Source organism: Haemorhous mexicanus, chromosome 1 (genome assembly GCF_027477595.1).
Source record: "Haemorhous mexicanus isolate bHaeMex1 chromosome 1, bHaeMex1.pri, whole genome shotgun sequence".
Lineage (NCBI taxonomy): Eukaryota > Metazoa > Chordata > Aves > Passeriformes > Fringillidae > Haemorhous > Haemorhous mexicanus.
In genome coordinates, this window is record NC_082341.1 from 16,630,936 (window position 1) to 16,646,468 (window position 15,533).

Below are 15,533 nucleotides of genomic sequence, written 5' to 3' on the forward strand. Positions count from 1 at the left end.
TTTTTGCTTAAAAAGAGATGTGAAAGTAACAGTTGAAGAACATTGGAACTCTCTGCTCCCTCCTGTTTCTGTCACACAGTTCTTGGCTTCTCCCTCTACCCTCCCGCCTTTGCTGTCTATGAAGCTTTTAGCTTATATCTGTGGATGCCAGCAATTCGCATTAAAGTAATGCAAAGGACTGTATGTCAGGTTAGTTCTGATCTAAACTGTTAATCGGCAAACTGAAATTGCCTGAATTGTCTGCAAGGCTTGAAAATGTTCCTGATCTAGTTCTTACAGGACATGAAATGCATTCACATCTCAACTATGTTCATTTAATCCTGCTGCCAAAGTAGTAGTTTGAGCACATAACTAAAATGTTTGGTGCTTAGGCAAATGAGAGCAAGCCATTAAATCAACGAAACATTACCGATGAAAAGAAACTTGTTATACACTGAAGTTTTCTTCTTTGACGACACTCAGTAATGGAGTGCTGTGACTTTGTCACCTCTTAGTGTTTAGCCTAATAGTATTTAATTGGAACTTTGTAATAGGAAAACTGCTGGAGTAAAGGCTGCAGATCTCCACTTGAGTTTATATGAAATTACACTAATTTTGACTGCTACTTTACTGGTTGTATCTAGTTCAGTAAACCTTTTATTTCAGACATCACTGATCTGCTGCTTGCATTTTTACCATTTTCCACAGTGGAAGAAGTTCAAGTATGAATTATCAGTTGTTTTCTTTAGGCTGTAGTTCAGTAGGACAATGTTTTTAAAGTCACTGCTAGTTTTCAGTTGAAGTTTAAAACATCTCTTTGGAAAGCCAGCTTTCAAAAATTTGTTTCTTGAACCTTTAGTAGTTGTTTTGCAGGTTATGTTTTCTGAAGAAGCAAAGTGACTTTTACTAATTTTTCCTGACAGCTAGAAATGTCAATACTTTTTTAGATGAAAGGTAACTTTGTTTGCATTTGAAAATACTAAAAAATGGAGTTTTACATAGTCTGTCCTTAGTACATGCAATAGGTGTTCTGCCTTTTGGCAGCAGATTACATTGATCCATATTTGCTGCTTTTCATTTTAGAAGGCAGCTTTATATGAATTCCATTTGAAGGGTGGCATTAACCAAGTGTCAGGTGTCACTAATAAGTGTCAAACATTGCTAGGAATATTAGTCATGAATATTAACAAAATTCCTGGATTGGGGGGAACTCTCCAGTGTTTAAAAAATATGTAAGCAAAATGTAGCATAGCATAGCTTGTTGCAGTACTTTACGTAATGATGCAACTTTTATAATGTATGTGAACAGCTTGCCTTCTGGTTTTCTTCTTAAAAATAAGAGACAGGACTTAAAAATGAATGAGTGTTTGGAAACTGGAAAACATAGGGCTCAGTTGAATGCTAATGGAGTGTCTTTTTTTCCTTGCTTTGTGCTTAACATTGTAACTCTTGCATGCAATGTGTGTAGAGTGTTATTCAAAGAAATCAACAATAAAAATAGAAGTCTAATTAGAAGGGGCTATTAATGTGGACTTTTTCTGTTGGTTGCTGAGGTCTACTGTTTGTTCCACAAATACATAAAATTGGGAAGAAACTAGCACTGAGTCATTGTGTATGGCAAACTTCCTTATGCAGAGCATCTCTATTGCAAGTGGAAGGAAATTCTGGATAGCTGCAGTTTGCAAATTGGATAACAGATGTAATACATGGCCTCCACTGCCATCTCCTAAGGTGTGATACAGGGAGGACTTCAAAGGAGGTTTTGTCTGTGTGTTTTCATGGCAGAGGTGCTGTTGGTATCTCCCATCCTGTCAGAGAGGAGGGACTTACTTGGGCCATGCAACTCAAGTCATGTAAACAGTTCCTGATCTTGGGCAGTAACCTTCCCTCTGACTAGGGAGCCGTTCCTCAGGACAGATGGAAGACTTTACCTTAGCAAGGTGGGGTTTCAGTGGGAAGGTTACCCTTTCCCTACATTTTTACCCTTCAGGTGAAAGCATGTATTCCCTTCTGATACCTCAAAATAGGTGTGTCTTCTCAGTCAGTGATGAACTTTCTCAGCTGTCAAGGAAAGTTTATTAAGCTTTTGTGTGAGGAGGGATAATTTCACAGGTACCCCTGTATGCAGGAGGCCTCTCTGCATGCCATCCTGATGCTCTACTCATCCTTCTGATCTGTGGGAGTAGTAGCCAGCATAGCTGGAGGGTGGGCTTTGGAGATGGCATGTGGAATAGGGGACACCCAACTGTGGGAAAATATTTTTCTGTCTTAATTACCCTGGGCTGCATGACATGACCTCATAAGAAATGGCAGAAGGAGCATTTCAGTGGTCATGGGGATTTGGAGGCTTTTTGAGAAATGTGGGATTGGACAGGCTTTAAAAAATCGACTCCAACAAATCACAGTAGTCTTGTTTTTCCTACTGAATGAATTGTTTCTTGGCATCTAAATTTATTATTGTTAAATATTTTTCAAATACTTTCTCGCCTCTGTATGATTGAGATTTTTTAAAATCTCATGCAGATCAAGTACTTTGGTTACCCAGCCAGACCTTCTTGATTACAGGTTCTATCAAATACAGATTGTATTTTTTGTTCCTGTCCGTTTTCCCCATCCTTTTCATGCCCTAAAGCAGATGTCTTGTTGTTTTGCTTTACAGGCTCCAGATAAAAGGAAAGCATTAGAAGAGACCAAAGCCTACACAACTCAGTCTCTAGCCAGTGTTGCTTATCAGATCAATGCACTGGCCAACAATGTATTACAACTGCTGGACATCCAAGCGTCCCAGCTACGGAGGATGGAGTCCTCCATCAACCATATCTCCCAGGTAATCTCTTTTCTTTTTTAATAGAGGACCGACAATGTTGGAGGAGGCATTATTGTGTCTCTTACTATTGAGTTGGATAGTTTATGTTGACTTCTTTATTGTGATAGAAAATGGTAAGGCTTTTTTCTTTCTAATATTTATGAAACATGCTTTGTGATTAAGGTCATGACCAAAATAAAATAATTCCTGTTCAAGAATGCTGGAATTATATTTGATTTAAAGCAGGAATTAATTATTAAGATTTCAAGATTTGAAGCTGTGCTTGAGGGAGGGATAGAGAGAAGGATTCTGTTTCTGAAGGAAATCCAGTTAGAAGTGCCATATGGGAGGTGGTATTTTATTTAACACATGCAGTGAGTTCATTTGTTTTCATAGCCTTGCAGGATATAATTTCGTGTGCTGTGTGGAAGGAGAGAGGGGTTCACATGCTGCCACTACCTGCTCAAGCCAAACTCCTTTCCAGCCAAGGCAATTGAATGAGTGAGCTGACCTGACTTGAACTGTGACTGCAGTATTACTGGAGTTTCTGCAGTGAGGACATGGAGATAGATGGCAGGAAAGAACAGGTCTATCCCTCTCTGTGGCAGCCTGTATTTCCCTGGCTGAAGCTTCACCCTGGCTGCCTGCTTTTGTTGGGGGGGAAGCATTGCTGCTGCTGCCTGCCTTGTACCTGATCATTGGCCTGATTGTATGCTAACTCAGCCAAAAATGTCTGCTGTGTTTAATCTGGAAGTGGCTTGCTGCATAATCAGGTGTGTGCCATCTTAGTGCCAGTGGAGGCAGGGACAGGACTCAGTTATTTCACCCTTACATTACTGTTCTGAAGTGGGCTTGAGGGAGTTGTTAAAAGCCCAGTATCCACTCTCTTGTGCTCTTACTGAAATTCAGTTAGATCTTCACTGGGCTTTGTCCTACATCTCTTTGAGATGTTTTGTAAACAAATAGCACAGGATGCAACCTAAAAACATTCTTCAGTGCAGCCAGTGGATTAAAAACCTTAGTTGGTCAACCAGCATCCTGTTGGTGGTACACCTTAGACCAAATACGTGAAAGAAAATGCTTCCTATGGTCTCTGCTGTCTCCCTTCCCAGCCCTGCTAACTCTTACTGGTTTTTTAGAGTTGTGGTTTCTAAATGTCTTTGTGAAATGGCAGCACAGTGGTTTTATCAAAAGCATGTCAGCAGGGAGAAGATTCCAGTGCATATGGAAGGGCCCTCCTAGTAACAAACCTATCAAAAAGGCATGTGAGGTTAACATGTGCTGAGAACTAAACAATGCTGAAAGCTGTGTGAAGTATTAAAAAAGTACCTGCCACTGGAATAGGAAAGTAGGAGGAAATGAAATTGCTGTAGATAAGCTTTTATTTCTGTTAAGTATTCAGAGATGCTGGGATTATGACTACCTTTTAAGAAATGGCTGAAAAAAAAACTGAGTCTACAGATTTTCCCAAGCATTGGATGCCCTCTTATACTGAGCACATCTTTTCTTAAGTGTTTGAAAGCTGCAGTGTGTGTGTTGAAGCGATTATTGTTAAATTCTCATCGGCCCACTAGTATGGCTAGCCATGGAAGAAGCCAAAATGTTTGATACTAGCATAAAAGGTGTTAACCCACTGTACTATTTGCTGCCTGGATTGAAGGCAGTATGCTGAAAGCTGTTGAGTCACCTGATACATGAACTGTTTGCTAAAGGCTGTGAACAATCAGTGCTTTGTAAAGCTTTTGAGGAGTGTTTAGCAAGGTCACTTGCTTGTAGTTTCTGTCCTGGTTGGTCTTGCCTGAAACTAATCCTTGCTTATAAATGAACCTCTGCAGACTAATTTTGTAGAATTAAACTGGATACAGATAATGCACACATACCAGCTCAGCTATTGGCTTTGAAGTATTTCTGCTCAAATGCTTCAACTGCCTTTCTTAAATCGGCTGTACAATTGCTGTGATAGACTGTTGTAAAATGCTTTGGGATCTTCAGAGTGTCCTTCCCTGTGCCTGTATCAATTGTGAATATTTATTTTCATGTTACTAAAGCATGAGGATGAACAAATTCTCAAAATGGCATTCTTTATCATGAAAGAAATATTGCCTAGAAGCACAGAACTGAGGCATTGCCAGGTCAATTACTCGATTCTGGGTTTTGCAAAAAAGAGCAGCTGTCTGTGAAATAAGATACAATTTGATAGTTCTTCTAAGGAAGAAACTCCTGTGGCTCTTCTGAGCCCAGACGGTTTCTGTTTCCATGCTGTTTTTCAGTTCACTCTGCATGTTCTCCAGAATGACTCTAAGCTAAATCCCTGGATAGCTAAGCCTGATTAGTAGCCACTCTGTATTTTTCCTAGCTTTGTATCCTCTTCACTGGAAAAAACACTCATGAAAAGTTAGGTGATGGACTAATGTGCTATATTGTTACTGGACCCTAATTTTACTGATGGAAATTGTGCTTGGTTTTATAGAAAAAAATTTATTTGGCTTTGGTTTCTGGTTGAGCACAAACACAGAGGCTTCACATGAATAATCACAGTGTGGTGAGGGAGCACTTTTCTGAGGTGGAGGCAATGGAATGGCTTTCTCATAGCAGCCAGAGCAAAAACCTGCCCAGCTGCATCTGTATTTTCTGTAGTTACAGTTGTCTTTCAAGCTGTAATGCCTGGGTCTGGAGTGACCAGCCATGTGATTGTTTGCTACATCCAGTACAGGGGCCTGTGCACATAGAGCTCAGCTCTTTGGTTTAAATCCTTCATGTTGACTTGGAGTGTTGCCAAGCTGACTTGACCTTTCCAAGCTGCTCTGATATGGCAGAGCAGAGACTTGGTCACTCTTCTGGAGACGTTTCAAAACCCATCTAGTATAAGGGATCTTGCTTAGCCTGTTAGGCAAGATCTGGGGGGAAATAGATAGTAAGTGTATACTTGGCACCAACACGAGCATCAAGACTTCACTGATGGCATTAACTTAACAAATGTGCTAAACACCATCCTACAAGAAAGGTCAAATGCAGGATTCAGGGAATACCAGCCTGTCAGCCTGACCTTGGTGCCAGGGAAGGTCATGGAACACATCATCTTGTGTGCTGACATGTGACATATGAAACCAGCAAATCAGGCCCTGCCAGGGTGGGTTTGTGAAGGCATGTCCTGCTTGACCAACCTGATCTACTTCCATGACAAGGAGACCCACTTAGTGGATGAGCGAGAAGCTGTGGATGTGTCTACCTGGACATTAGTAAAGCCTTTGGCACCATTTCCCACAGCATCTCTGGGACAAACTGTCTGCTCATGGCTTGGATGGGTGTGCTCTCTGCTGGGTAGAAAACTGTAGAGATGCCAAACCTGGGAGTGTTGGTGAATGGAGCTACATCCAGCTGGTCACTGGTCACCAGTGGTGTTCCTCAGGGCTTCGGATTGGGGCTGGTCCTGTTTAATAGCTTTATCAATGATCTGGATGAGGGGATTGAGAGCACCCTCAGTTAGTTTGCAGGCACAGCAAGTGGGCTGGAAGTGTTGGTCTGCTGGAGGGCAGGAAGGCTCTGAACAGGGATCTGGACAGGCTGGATGGAATGGAAGAGGCTAGTGGTCTGAGGTTCAGTCAGACAAAGTGCCAGGTGCTGCAGTTGGGACTACAACTCCATGCAGCATTCCAGGCTTGGAGAAGTATCTGGGAAGTTGCCCAGCAGAAAAGGACCAGAGGTTGTTGATCAACAGAAGCTGAACCTGGTGCAGCATGTGCCTGGGTGGCCAAGACCACCAGTGCCATCCTGGCCTGTATCAGAAGAAGTGTGGCCAGCAAGATTGGGGAAGTGATTGTCCCTCTGTATTCAGCACTGTTTCTTGGTTGTACTCAGCTCTTCCTCTCCTCTTCTTGGAAATGAAAGTTGACTTAAAATATGTACTTTAAGATAAATTTTTTGCTGCTTACTTTCCATCAAGTTCAAGAGAATGAAGATGGGACAGCAGATTTCTCAGAGGAGAGAGGTTGACAGGGGCATCCTTGTTTACTGTGTCAAAACTGAAAAATGTAACAGATCAGTGCCCATGTTTATGTCAGAGCTGCAGCACTGGATGTAGCAACTATTCCTTGTTTTTTTCCCTCTACATAAACAGTTTTAAAATAGCTCAGTATTTAAATCCAAGCATGAAGAAAGCAATAGTCTCCTTTTAAAGAAATTATGATTTTCATCAGGAAGCACTGCCCCCCTTAAACATTCAGTGTGAAGATTTTCTTTTGCATCTGAAACTCTCCTCTAATGCGAAATAGGGACTATTGCAAAAAAAAGTGTTATGAAAACATCACTCTCAGCAAAAAAAGATACACACACATTTTTTGTTGCCATTTAAAGTTATAAGCTTTTAGAACTAAAAAAATAATTGAAGAACTCCCCTGAATTAGTTCAGAAGAATCTTGCCTGTTACCATCCATGTCTAATTAATTGCATGTGTAATTCAAGTGCTGTATGCAAGCAGAAAGCCAAATGCCTTATGTTGCTATGGCATGGATGTGTAGGTAAAGTCAGGGCAATGGTGCAGATACACAGATGTCTTCTTGTAGGCTTTCTGAATCCTGCAGCTGTAGCCTGTGTTGAATCACACATGGACAACCCCAAATACTGAGGCCTTTCCATTGGGTTAGCTACCAGTCAGGACTGATGTGGATTAGGTTTCAGGGAAGTTCTGCTGAACATGGTCTGGGGCTGTAAGGGGTGAGCTCCAAAGTAGTAGCAAGTTGGTGTTTGGCAGAGAAGAGGAGCACAAGAGCTGTTACATGCTCAGCCCGTCTCTGGTGTTTGAAGAGGCACAAGGCAGGGCAGGTACAGTGATGATGATGCTGTTTTTCTGGGAAAGAGCTTTTAGAGTGTGTGTGTACTTTGGATTAATGTGATACTGCATTGTGGTGTATGGTCACAACACAGTTTAATTCATGTGTGAAAGCCAGGAGGTAGAAAATGTGACAAGTTGTTTGATGAATGTGGATGGTCATGCCTAGAAACAAGCAATTATGTGAAGTACTTTAGTACACTTACAGATGGGAGCAAAAGACCTTTCCATATCCTCTTAATGGTGACTGCTTGCAAAGTACAGCTGTCCAGGTACTTCTATGCAGAAGTTGCCTCATTAAAAAGAAGTAAATGCTTAGACCCCTGACCTCTGTCTCTGGCCTAAAGAACATATGGGCTAGATGGGAGGACTGTTAATTGTAGAGAAGATTAGCCAGAACTAGCAAATGGTTGACTGCTTGTAACAGCAGGGTCAGTGCTGGAGCCCACAGTGTTCAGAACATTCTTTGGAACATTCAGAACATAAAGCACATCCTCAACAAATCTGGGACTAACTCTTAAGTTAGGAAGGGTGATTCATACACTGAATGGCAGAGCTTCAGTACACAGGACTCTTACTGAACCAGCAAAATCCTTGGCAAACTGGGCAAGGTGCAAGGTCCTACTCCCTAGGGTAGGGCCCCATGTGCATTTGTATGCACTGAGAGGTGACTGTGTGAGTAGTAATGGGTTGGAAAGGAGCTGGTGTGCTGATGGTTGCTGTGCTGAGCATGAGCCAACACCACAAGTCTATCTAAATAAGTGAAGCAGTGTGGTGGAGCTGCCTTGGGAAGATTGTGGCTGACAGATGAAAGGCTGTGATGCGATTTCATCGGGAGTGCTGGGTCTGGCTTGTTGGTTTTTCTTTCTTTTTTTTTTTTTTTTTTTGTCACCTCTGTATTGTTGTAGATTGATTTAGGGAAACCAGAGACAGTCCAGCAGACAGAGATGCAGAGATAGTCAGGGGCATGGAGCATGCAGCCTGCAATGAGAGGTTGAGGGAGTTGTGTTAGTTTGCTCTGATAAAGAAAAAGCAAAGCAGTGATGTTATGGTAGCCTAGTAGTACTTAAGTCTGTTTCTGTCTCTGCAGTTAGTCTTTTGCCTGATAGTGACAGTGTAATGTGAAACAGCTAGCCATAAGCTGAAGCTTGGCAGATTAGTACATGGAACTGGGAAAGCCTTTTATTTTGGAGTGCAGCACTGGATCTCTGCCATGACTCTCTTTGGTGTTACACTGCAGCAGCTGGATATATCCTAAAAGCAGACTTTGTATCCTTGAAAGGCATATGATAAGTTATAGGAACTGATTGGTGATGGAGGGGGGAAGAAAATTACAAAGTCAGGGGAGAAGCTGCCATCACATATCTACAAATGTTGTAAGCTCCACTTCCATTCAGAAGTGTGTGGAGAGACCAAAAGTATCAGCAGGAACTAGTGCATCATCGAATGTTGTATACATTAGAAAGCTAATGTCTTCTGTCTGGTTCTCTTGGACTGCCTGTGCCTGTCAGCAGCCACAAATACTCTAAATATGGTAAGAAACTTGCACCTTTTATTTAGATTAAGCTTGCCTTGGGTGATGTTCTCTCTCCTAATAAAGTGCTGACAGTTATCTGTGGCCTTTGCTTCACATCCTGTTCTTCCTGTTCTCTCCCTGATAGAGGCCAAGGCTCCAAGAAGTTGTGCTGTGCTTGCTCTGTTTATCTGTCTGCTTATGAAAATTGTTGTCAACTTTGTACATATCAGCTTCTACATTATATATATAAATTGCTCAGAAAATAGTCTAATGTGTAAGAGTTGCCTTGTCAGCCATTCAGCTGAGAAATTCCCTTCATGTCCACAAATGAATCCATGTAGGATGTCTGTAATCCCTGTGCAGTTCAGCTGATGCAGTCAAAAAGAAAACCCCAGCACATTACCAACAAACAAATCAAAGCAACCCTCCCATGATACTTAGTCATGAACACCTATGAGAGAGCAACCACAATGTCAGCCTTTCTGTGAGGGGGAAGAGCAGTTGCTTTGATGAAGAAGAAACTGAACCAGAAAGTTTTGTTTTGTGCACTTTTTTTTTCCCCCCTGTGGAATGTAGGGTTTTGAACGTATTTTTGGGGAATGAGCAAAGTTGCTTACTTTAATAGCCATGTCATGAATTCCTTCATATGGTTATTCCTATTCCACTCTCTGCTAGAAGGACAGCCTGAATGCATACTTTTCAATGTGTTTTAGATCATTAAAACCTTCTTTCTGCTCAATGGTTATTTTGCTGTAAGCTCTAGATACCTCATTAAATACTAAATTCAGAGGCCTGATGAAGCCTGTTTTCTGAAATCAAAGCCAAAAATCCAGGACTGTGAACATGACTCTGAAAGGCCTTTTTGACAATTTTGTGTAACAAAGGAGTCATCAGTGTTTGTGCAGTCTTTTTAATGAAAACCTCTCGTATCTGGGAGATACACCACACAGATGAAATGCGTCACTAACCTGATATGAAGTCACATATTGGACTTTCCAAGGAATCTTGTTTTTTTTTTTTTTCTTCAGATGCATCTGGTTAGCTTGCTGCCTGAAAGTGATTTTTCTTCAGTTTCAAGTCTTAGTAACCCACCAGTCTTCACATATGCTTAGTTCCTGGTTTACATCAAATTAAAGTTTTATCTCTGTCAGTATTTTATTTGCATAAATGCAGTGTATGAGATAAGAACGTTGTGCCTAATAAAACAGCAGGTAGCCAGCTACCAAAGCATTTACTCAGTTGTTGTACTTGTGCCCTCCAGTGCAGCTATTTGCAGTTTTGGTTTTTGTGGCAGCTGGGTGTTAGTGTTTGCAGTTTTGGTTTTTGTGGCAGCTTTAGCTGACTCTTTTTGGGGGAATGGAGGGGAAAAATGAGTACAAGAAGCTTACTGTGAAGAAGATGAGCAACAGCATTCATTGTTCAGCATCACTGAAGCTGCCAGTCAAGCACAAGAATAAATCCTGCTGGGTGCTTGTGGCTGAACTTCTTGTGCCATTCAGATAGGAATTGCTTAGTATTTTCTGCTGGCTGATTATAAGTGCTTAGTTAACTTTGATCTGCAGGTGGAAAACCAAGTAATGATTCACATGAGTGTTTATCAGCCAGTAATAACACTGCCACTTTTTATGGTGCTGCTGGTTTGACTTTATTCTCTTGATTAGTAGCCTTTTGGGACCCATTGATATATGTTATGCATGTCTTGTAAAAGCCCCCTTACAGGTCATATACATACAGAGAACACTTCATTAATTCATGGGAGCTCTATAAATTACTTGGTAGCTGCTCTTAAGCTGGGACAACTTTCTGTTGGTTTTTTTGTAACTTTGAAAAAGTGTGTATAAAGTGTGAAAATCTGTCCAACTATGTTAATCCTACTAAACACTTGTGTGGCTCTGGAGCCCCAGTGGGAATCCCTTCCCTTACCAGCATCATCTCTGCATTACTGGGACAGTCACAGACCACAGAGGGAAGTTTCCCTTTACTGTACCACAAAAAAAAAAAAAACCCATGAAATGGTGTTGGGTGATAAAATTTATGGCTAAAGACCTAAATAGGTTACCCTGAACATTGTTTATTCGGGACAGCTTTTTTTGCTAGAGAATATTTTTAATTCATCCCTGACCCTGCTGCTGGTGCCACCACAGAGAGGGCATTGTCGCCATATTGGAAATAAAACTGTAAATTTGTTTGTTTAAAAGCTGTCCTCTATATAGGGTTTTTATTTTTTGACAAAACACAGAAAGTGTTTTGAATGAGCACATTTTGAGTGACAATTAGCTAAGGCCATCATTTGCTCTTTCAGTCATTCCCGTTTGGAATGTTTACTATGCATGTAGAATTAACCAGCATAAAAGCATGTGTGCCTCTTTCTCAATTCCAAATGTAGATTACTAAAGCTGTCGTTTTCCTCTCTAATATTAAATTCTGGTTCCAACCAATAGTTATATTGTTTAATAATTTTGGCTGATATTGTACCTAATTCTACCTATGGGCATAAAAATGTAAGTAATATGTGACTACAGAATTGCATATTGATTGCAATGGTTTTGTGTGGTTGCTTCCTCTTTGAGAATCTGCTGAGTAGTTGTGACTTCTTAATGAATGTATCCTTGTATGAGTGCTAATGCTTAATGTAGCTTCACCTGTTCATGCCTAAAAGCATTTGCTTCTTCCCCTCACACAGTGTCCTAGGATGATTATTTACAATGGATCTAATGGTACAATTCAGTGTGGTCTCACCCCAGGACTGAAGCATAGTTTGCTATTTCTTTAACTGGCTTCTCTGTCCTTGCTTGCAAGAGAGAAATAATAATCAACCTGATCTTGTCATGCTATCTCAAATTCCTCTGTGTGGCAAGACCAGGAACAGCAGTGGTATGATTAAAAGCTATTAGGCTTCTAAATATAAAGCAAGAACAAGTAGGATGGGGACCTTAAAGTTGAGAGGGATCATGATGGAAATAATAAAACATAAAATTGCTTTAGGAAAAGTCAGTTGGGCCATCATTTGAAAATATAAAACCAAGGAAATTGAATAATGACTGAAGGGCTTGATTTGAATGTAGGAATTTATGCTTGCATGTTAAACTCAGTGTCTTAGAGGATTATTTTTTTTCATTTTAAGTTATTAGTTTTGAACTGGGTTCAAAACTAGGCTTTATGAGGTTGCAAGATAAGCCTTCAAACCACAAATCAACCTTTAACAGACTGGAAAGGAGATAAACGTCGTCTTTGAGAAGCTGATCCTTCTATGTCCATTTATAGGATTTTCTTATGTGTGTTGTTAAGTCAAGTATTGAGCAAGATGCAGGAATGGCCAGATGTAGTACAGGACTAGAAAAGATGAGTTCTGCTGTGGAAAAGGCTTGTCACCTAAGCTAGGCTGAAAAAGGTGCTAATTCAAGTTTTTGAGCAGGGTACATATTTTTTGCTCTTTAATAGCTCATAGGTAGTGTATGATAAGCTAATAAGATGTCTGCTGTTGTGGACTAGCAATTTGTGTATTTCTTTAAATAGTTCTTGAATTTCTTTTAACTAAAACTTAGATGGAAAATAAGAACGAAACTTAACTTGAAATTATGCAGTTGAAATGCACATGTGTCTTGGTAGATTACGGCTTCTGAGAGTGGAAGAATGGTGGAAATAGTATGTTATTTCAGTACTCTGTCTCATGGCACTTTTTGCCTGCTGTGGTGATGAGCAAGATGCTGAAGTAATTGAGGACAATCTCCATTTGTGAAATGGAGGCACCTCCAAATCATAACAGAAATGCTCTAGGATCATGTAATTATGAGTCACTAAGGTAAGGAGAGAAGTCCAGTCAAAAGGCCTGAAACAAATTAGCCTTTCTAAGCTATCTAATCTCTTACCTGTGTCACTGTATTCTGGTTTAGTTTCTCAGGCATTCTAAATCTCAAGTGAAGAGCCAGCACTGATAGGGTTGTATCACTTATAAGTTGACAGGAGCCAGATCATCCTTTATTCTGTTTGTTCCACGCTTCACACTGAGGATGGCCATTGCACCACTTCCATATCCCTGGTTTGCCTCATCCTAAACTGATGTGTAACTAAGCAAATCTGGTTTTGTGTTATGGATGGTATTCAGACCTGTAGATATGTCTGCTAGTGCCTTGTTTGTGTGGTAGCATGACAGCTGGCCTCAGAAGTGCTGCATCTATTACAGTTTCAAAGCACTCATGATGTAGTGGTTGTGTTTGATGGTACTCTGGAATCTGAATGCTAAAACTGGAGGAGAGAATTTCTGGGGGTGTTCATGGTGCTTTGGTTAAAATAACAAGTTTTTCCTTTTTCTGAGCTCAGGCTGTGGCACATGAATAAATAACAAAAAGCTCAGGAAGCGGAGGATGGTTTCCATAAGCCTTCACTGAGCAAAACTCAAGTTCAATCACTGGGGATTTTGCTGCTTTAAGCAGCAAATTCCTCCTGCAGTGCAGTGTGCCCCTGGGCTGGCAGCAAGAATATCAAGCTTCACTCCCAGTTAGCTTGCTTCATACTTCTAGACCTCCAGATGTGGGAGCAAAGGGAGAGCGAGGGGACCACAACTCCAAGTTACTGGCATCCTATTTTCAGCTCAATAACTTTAAATACTGTATTTCCTCGAGCTGCATTAATGTGTAGTCCTTCAGTCAATGCAAAAATTTCTTCAGAGGTGCTCTCTACTAGAGCTGGCTTAAATACTTGGACTAAATATATCTGACATTTTAAAAAAGTTATTTGGAAAACTTTAAAATTACTCATTTTCATGTGAAATGTTTGCCTAGAATATGTTTCAGAGAACGCTGCTGACTGGTCATTATTGGATAATGACAGGTCACCTACTTTGAGAATATTGAAAAGCATCATCTAATCAGTAGAAACTGATTTAAGAAAATGCGGAATGAATTTTTCCAAATGCTTTTTTAGAAAGCAGAGGTTCTGCAAACAATTATGTGACTTAAGCAAACATCCTGGGAAAACAGATTGTGAGCAGTCTGCAGATCTTACTTGGATAATTTTCCTGTGTACTCTTCCCCTCCTTCCCATTTGCCGAGATTCCTTAGTCGTGGTAGCTCTTAAAACAAATGTCTAGTTGTTGTTTATATTAGCTGTATACTTCTGGGAATACACACACTCTGCATTGCTGAGTGGATATACACAGTTTAAATCCAAAAAGTACATTGACCTCCCCAGACTCTTCCAAAGCAGTGGAGGGAAGTAGGCCCCAGAAGTTTGCACAGCTGTCTTTAGTAGCCCGTTAAACAGTGTTGTGATGTAGCCCTTCATCTCTTGGGGAAGTCAGCAGCACCTCCCCCCCGACTGAGGTAGCTGTCTATCAATCCCCACCTCTCTCCTGTGCACTCAGCTTTCCTGCAGGTGTTCAGTGACTCTCCAGTGTGTGTTCAGCTGTCCAGCACTGCACAGGTCAGTGTCCAGTCGTGCATGTGTCTGTGGTGGTTCTTACTGTGGTGTGGAAGAGCTGCTTTTTGAAACTCTGTGGTGCCGTTCAGAGGCTTGTAAGCCACCATCGTGTTGGGAGCATCCTCACCAGGGCACCCCTGTGCTCTCCTCGGTTAGCTGTAAGCATTTCAGTGGTCAATATTTGTGTAGCATATGTATAAGTTCTGCCTAAAGTGACAGCAGGAGATGGCCAGTCTTCTTTTTCCTGCCATTCTCTTGGGACAAACAGTGTTTTGTTCTCTTCTCCCTGTTCCCTGAATTGTGGGCTCAATTATCCTGGAGACAAGGTCTTGAAAACTGGAGACTTCCAGCTGCTTCTTTGACTGGCTTCATTCTCTGTCTTCTCCAGTGGCTAATGCTCTGCTTCTCCTTAAGTGTTTGCAATCATATTTAATCAATATGCTAATAACTGCACAGTGGAAATTGCTGATTTCTGAGCACATTATCAGTCTTAATGACTGTAGCAGTAGTAGGATGATACATTCAGTAGCAGGGACATAGTGGTGTGACTGTGTGTCTCTGTGCCTACACACAAGACTTCTCTTCAAGACTTGCCCTGTCTCTTAACCTGCCATCAGGCTGCAATGTTTGTGTTCAGGTGCTCTTACCCAGGATGAGGTCAAGATCTCAATTTTGGATGTGTGCATGTGCAGGCCTGAGGTGTGACCCTGGTGGAGGGGCTGAATTATGGCACAGCTTCTTCTTAGGCCAGACTCCCTCTGCCAGTATGCCCTGCCTCAGTTAGAAAAAGTTTAGGGTGGATAAGGTTGTGGCTCAGTATGGGGTAAGTGCTGCTGGGACTTCGGAGGCCACCTGGATGTTACCAAGAGGCAGAACCGCAGTATTTCAGATCAGTTGTGGCCAAGAGTTGGGAGGCTAAGGGAAATCCATTTACAGAAACAGTGTGCAACTTCCTGTTTGAGTTCTGTGTGGAAATAAAAATGGCA

The 15,533-nt window shown here is 41.2% G+C and overlaps 1 protein-coding gene across 12 annotated transcripts in view; it reads left to right on the forward strand.

Moving 5' to 3' along the window:
- ABI1 (abl interactor 1) overlaps positions 1-15,533 on the forward strand; it is a 77,951-nt gene that overhangs the window by 20,906 nt on the left and 41,512 nt on the right. For all 12 annotated transcript variants that reach the window (XM_059841444.1, XM_059841452.1, XM_059841366.1 and 9 more), the window contains exon 2: positions 2,639-2,806. In XM_059841444.1, coding sequence (XP_059697427.1) covers positions 2,639-2,806 — 168 coding nt within the window. The remainder of the gene's footprint in view (positions 1-2,638; positions 2,807-15,533) is intronic.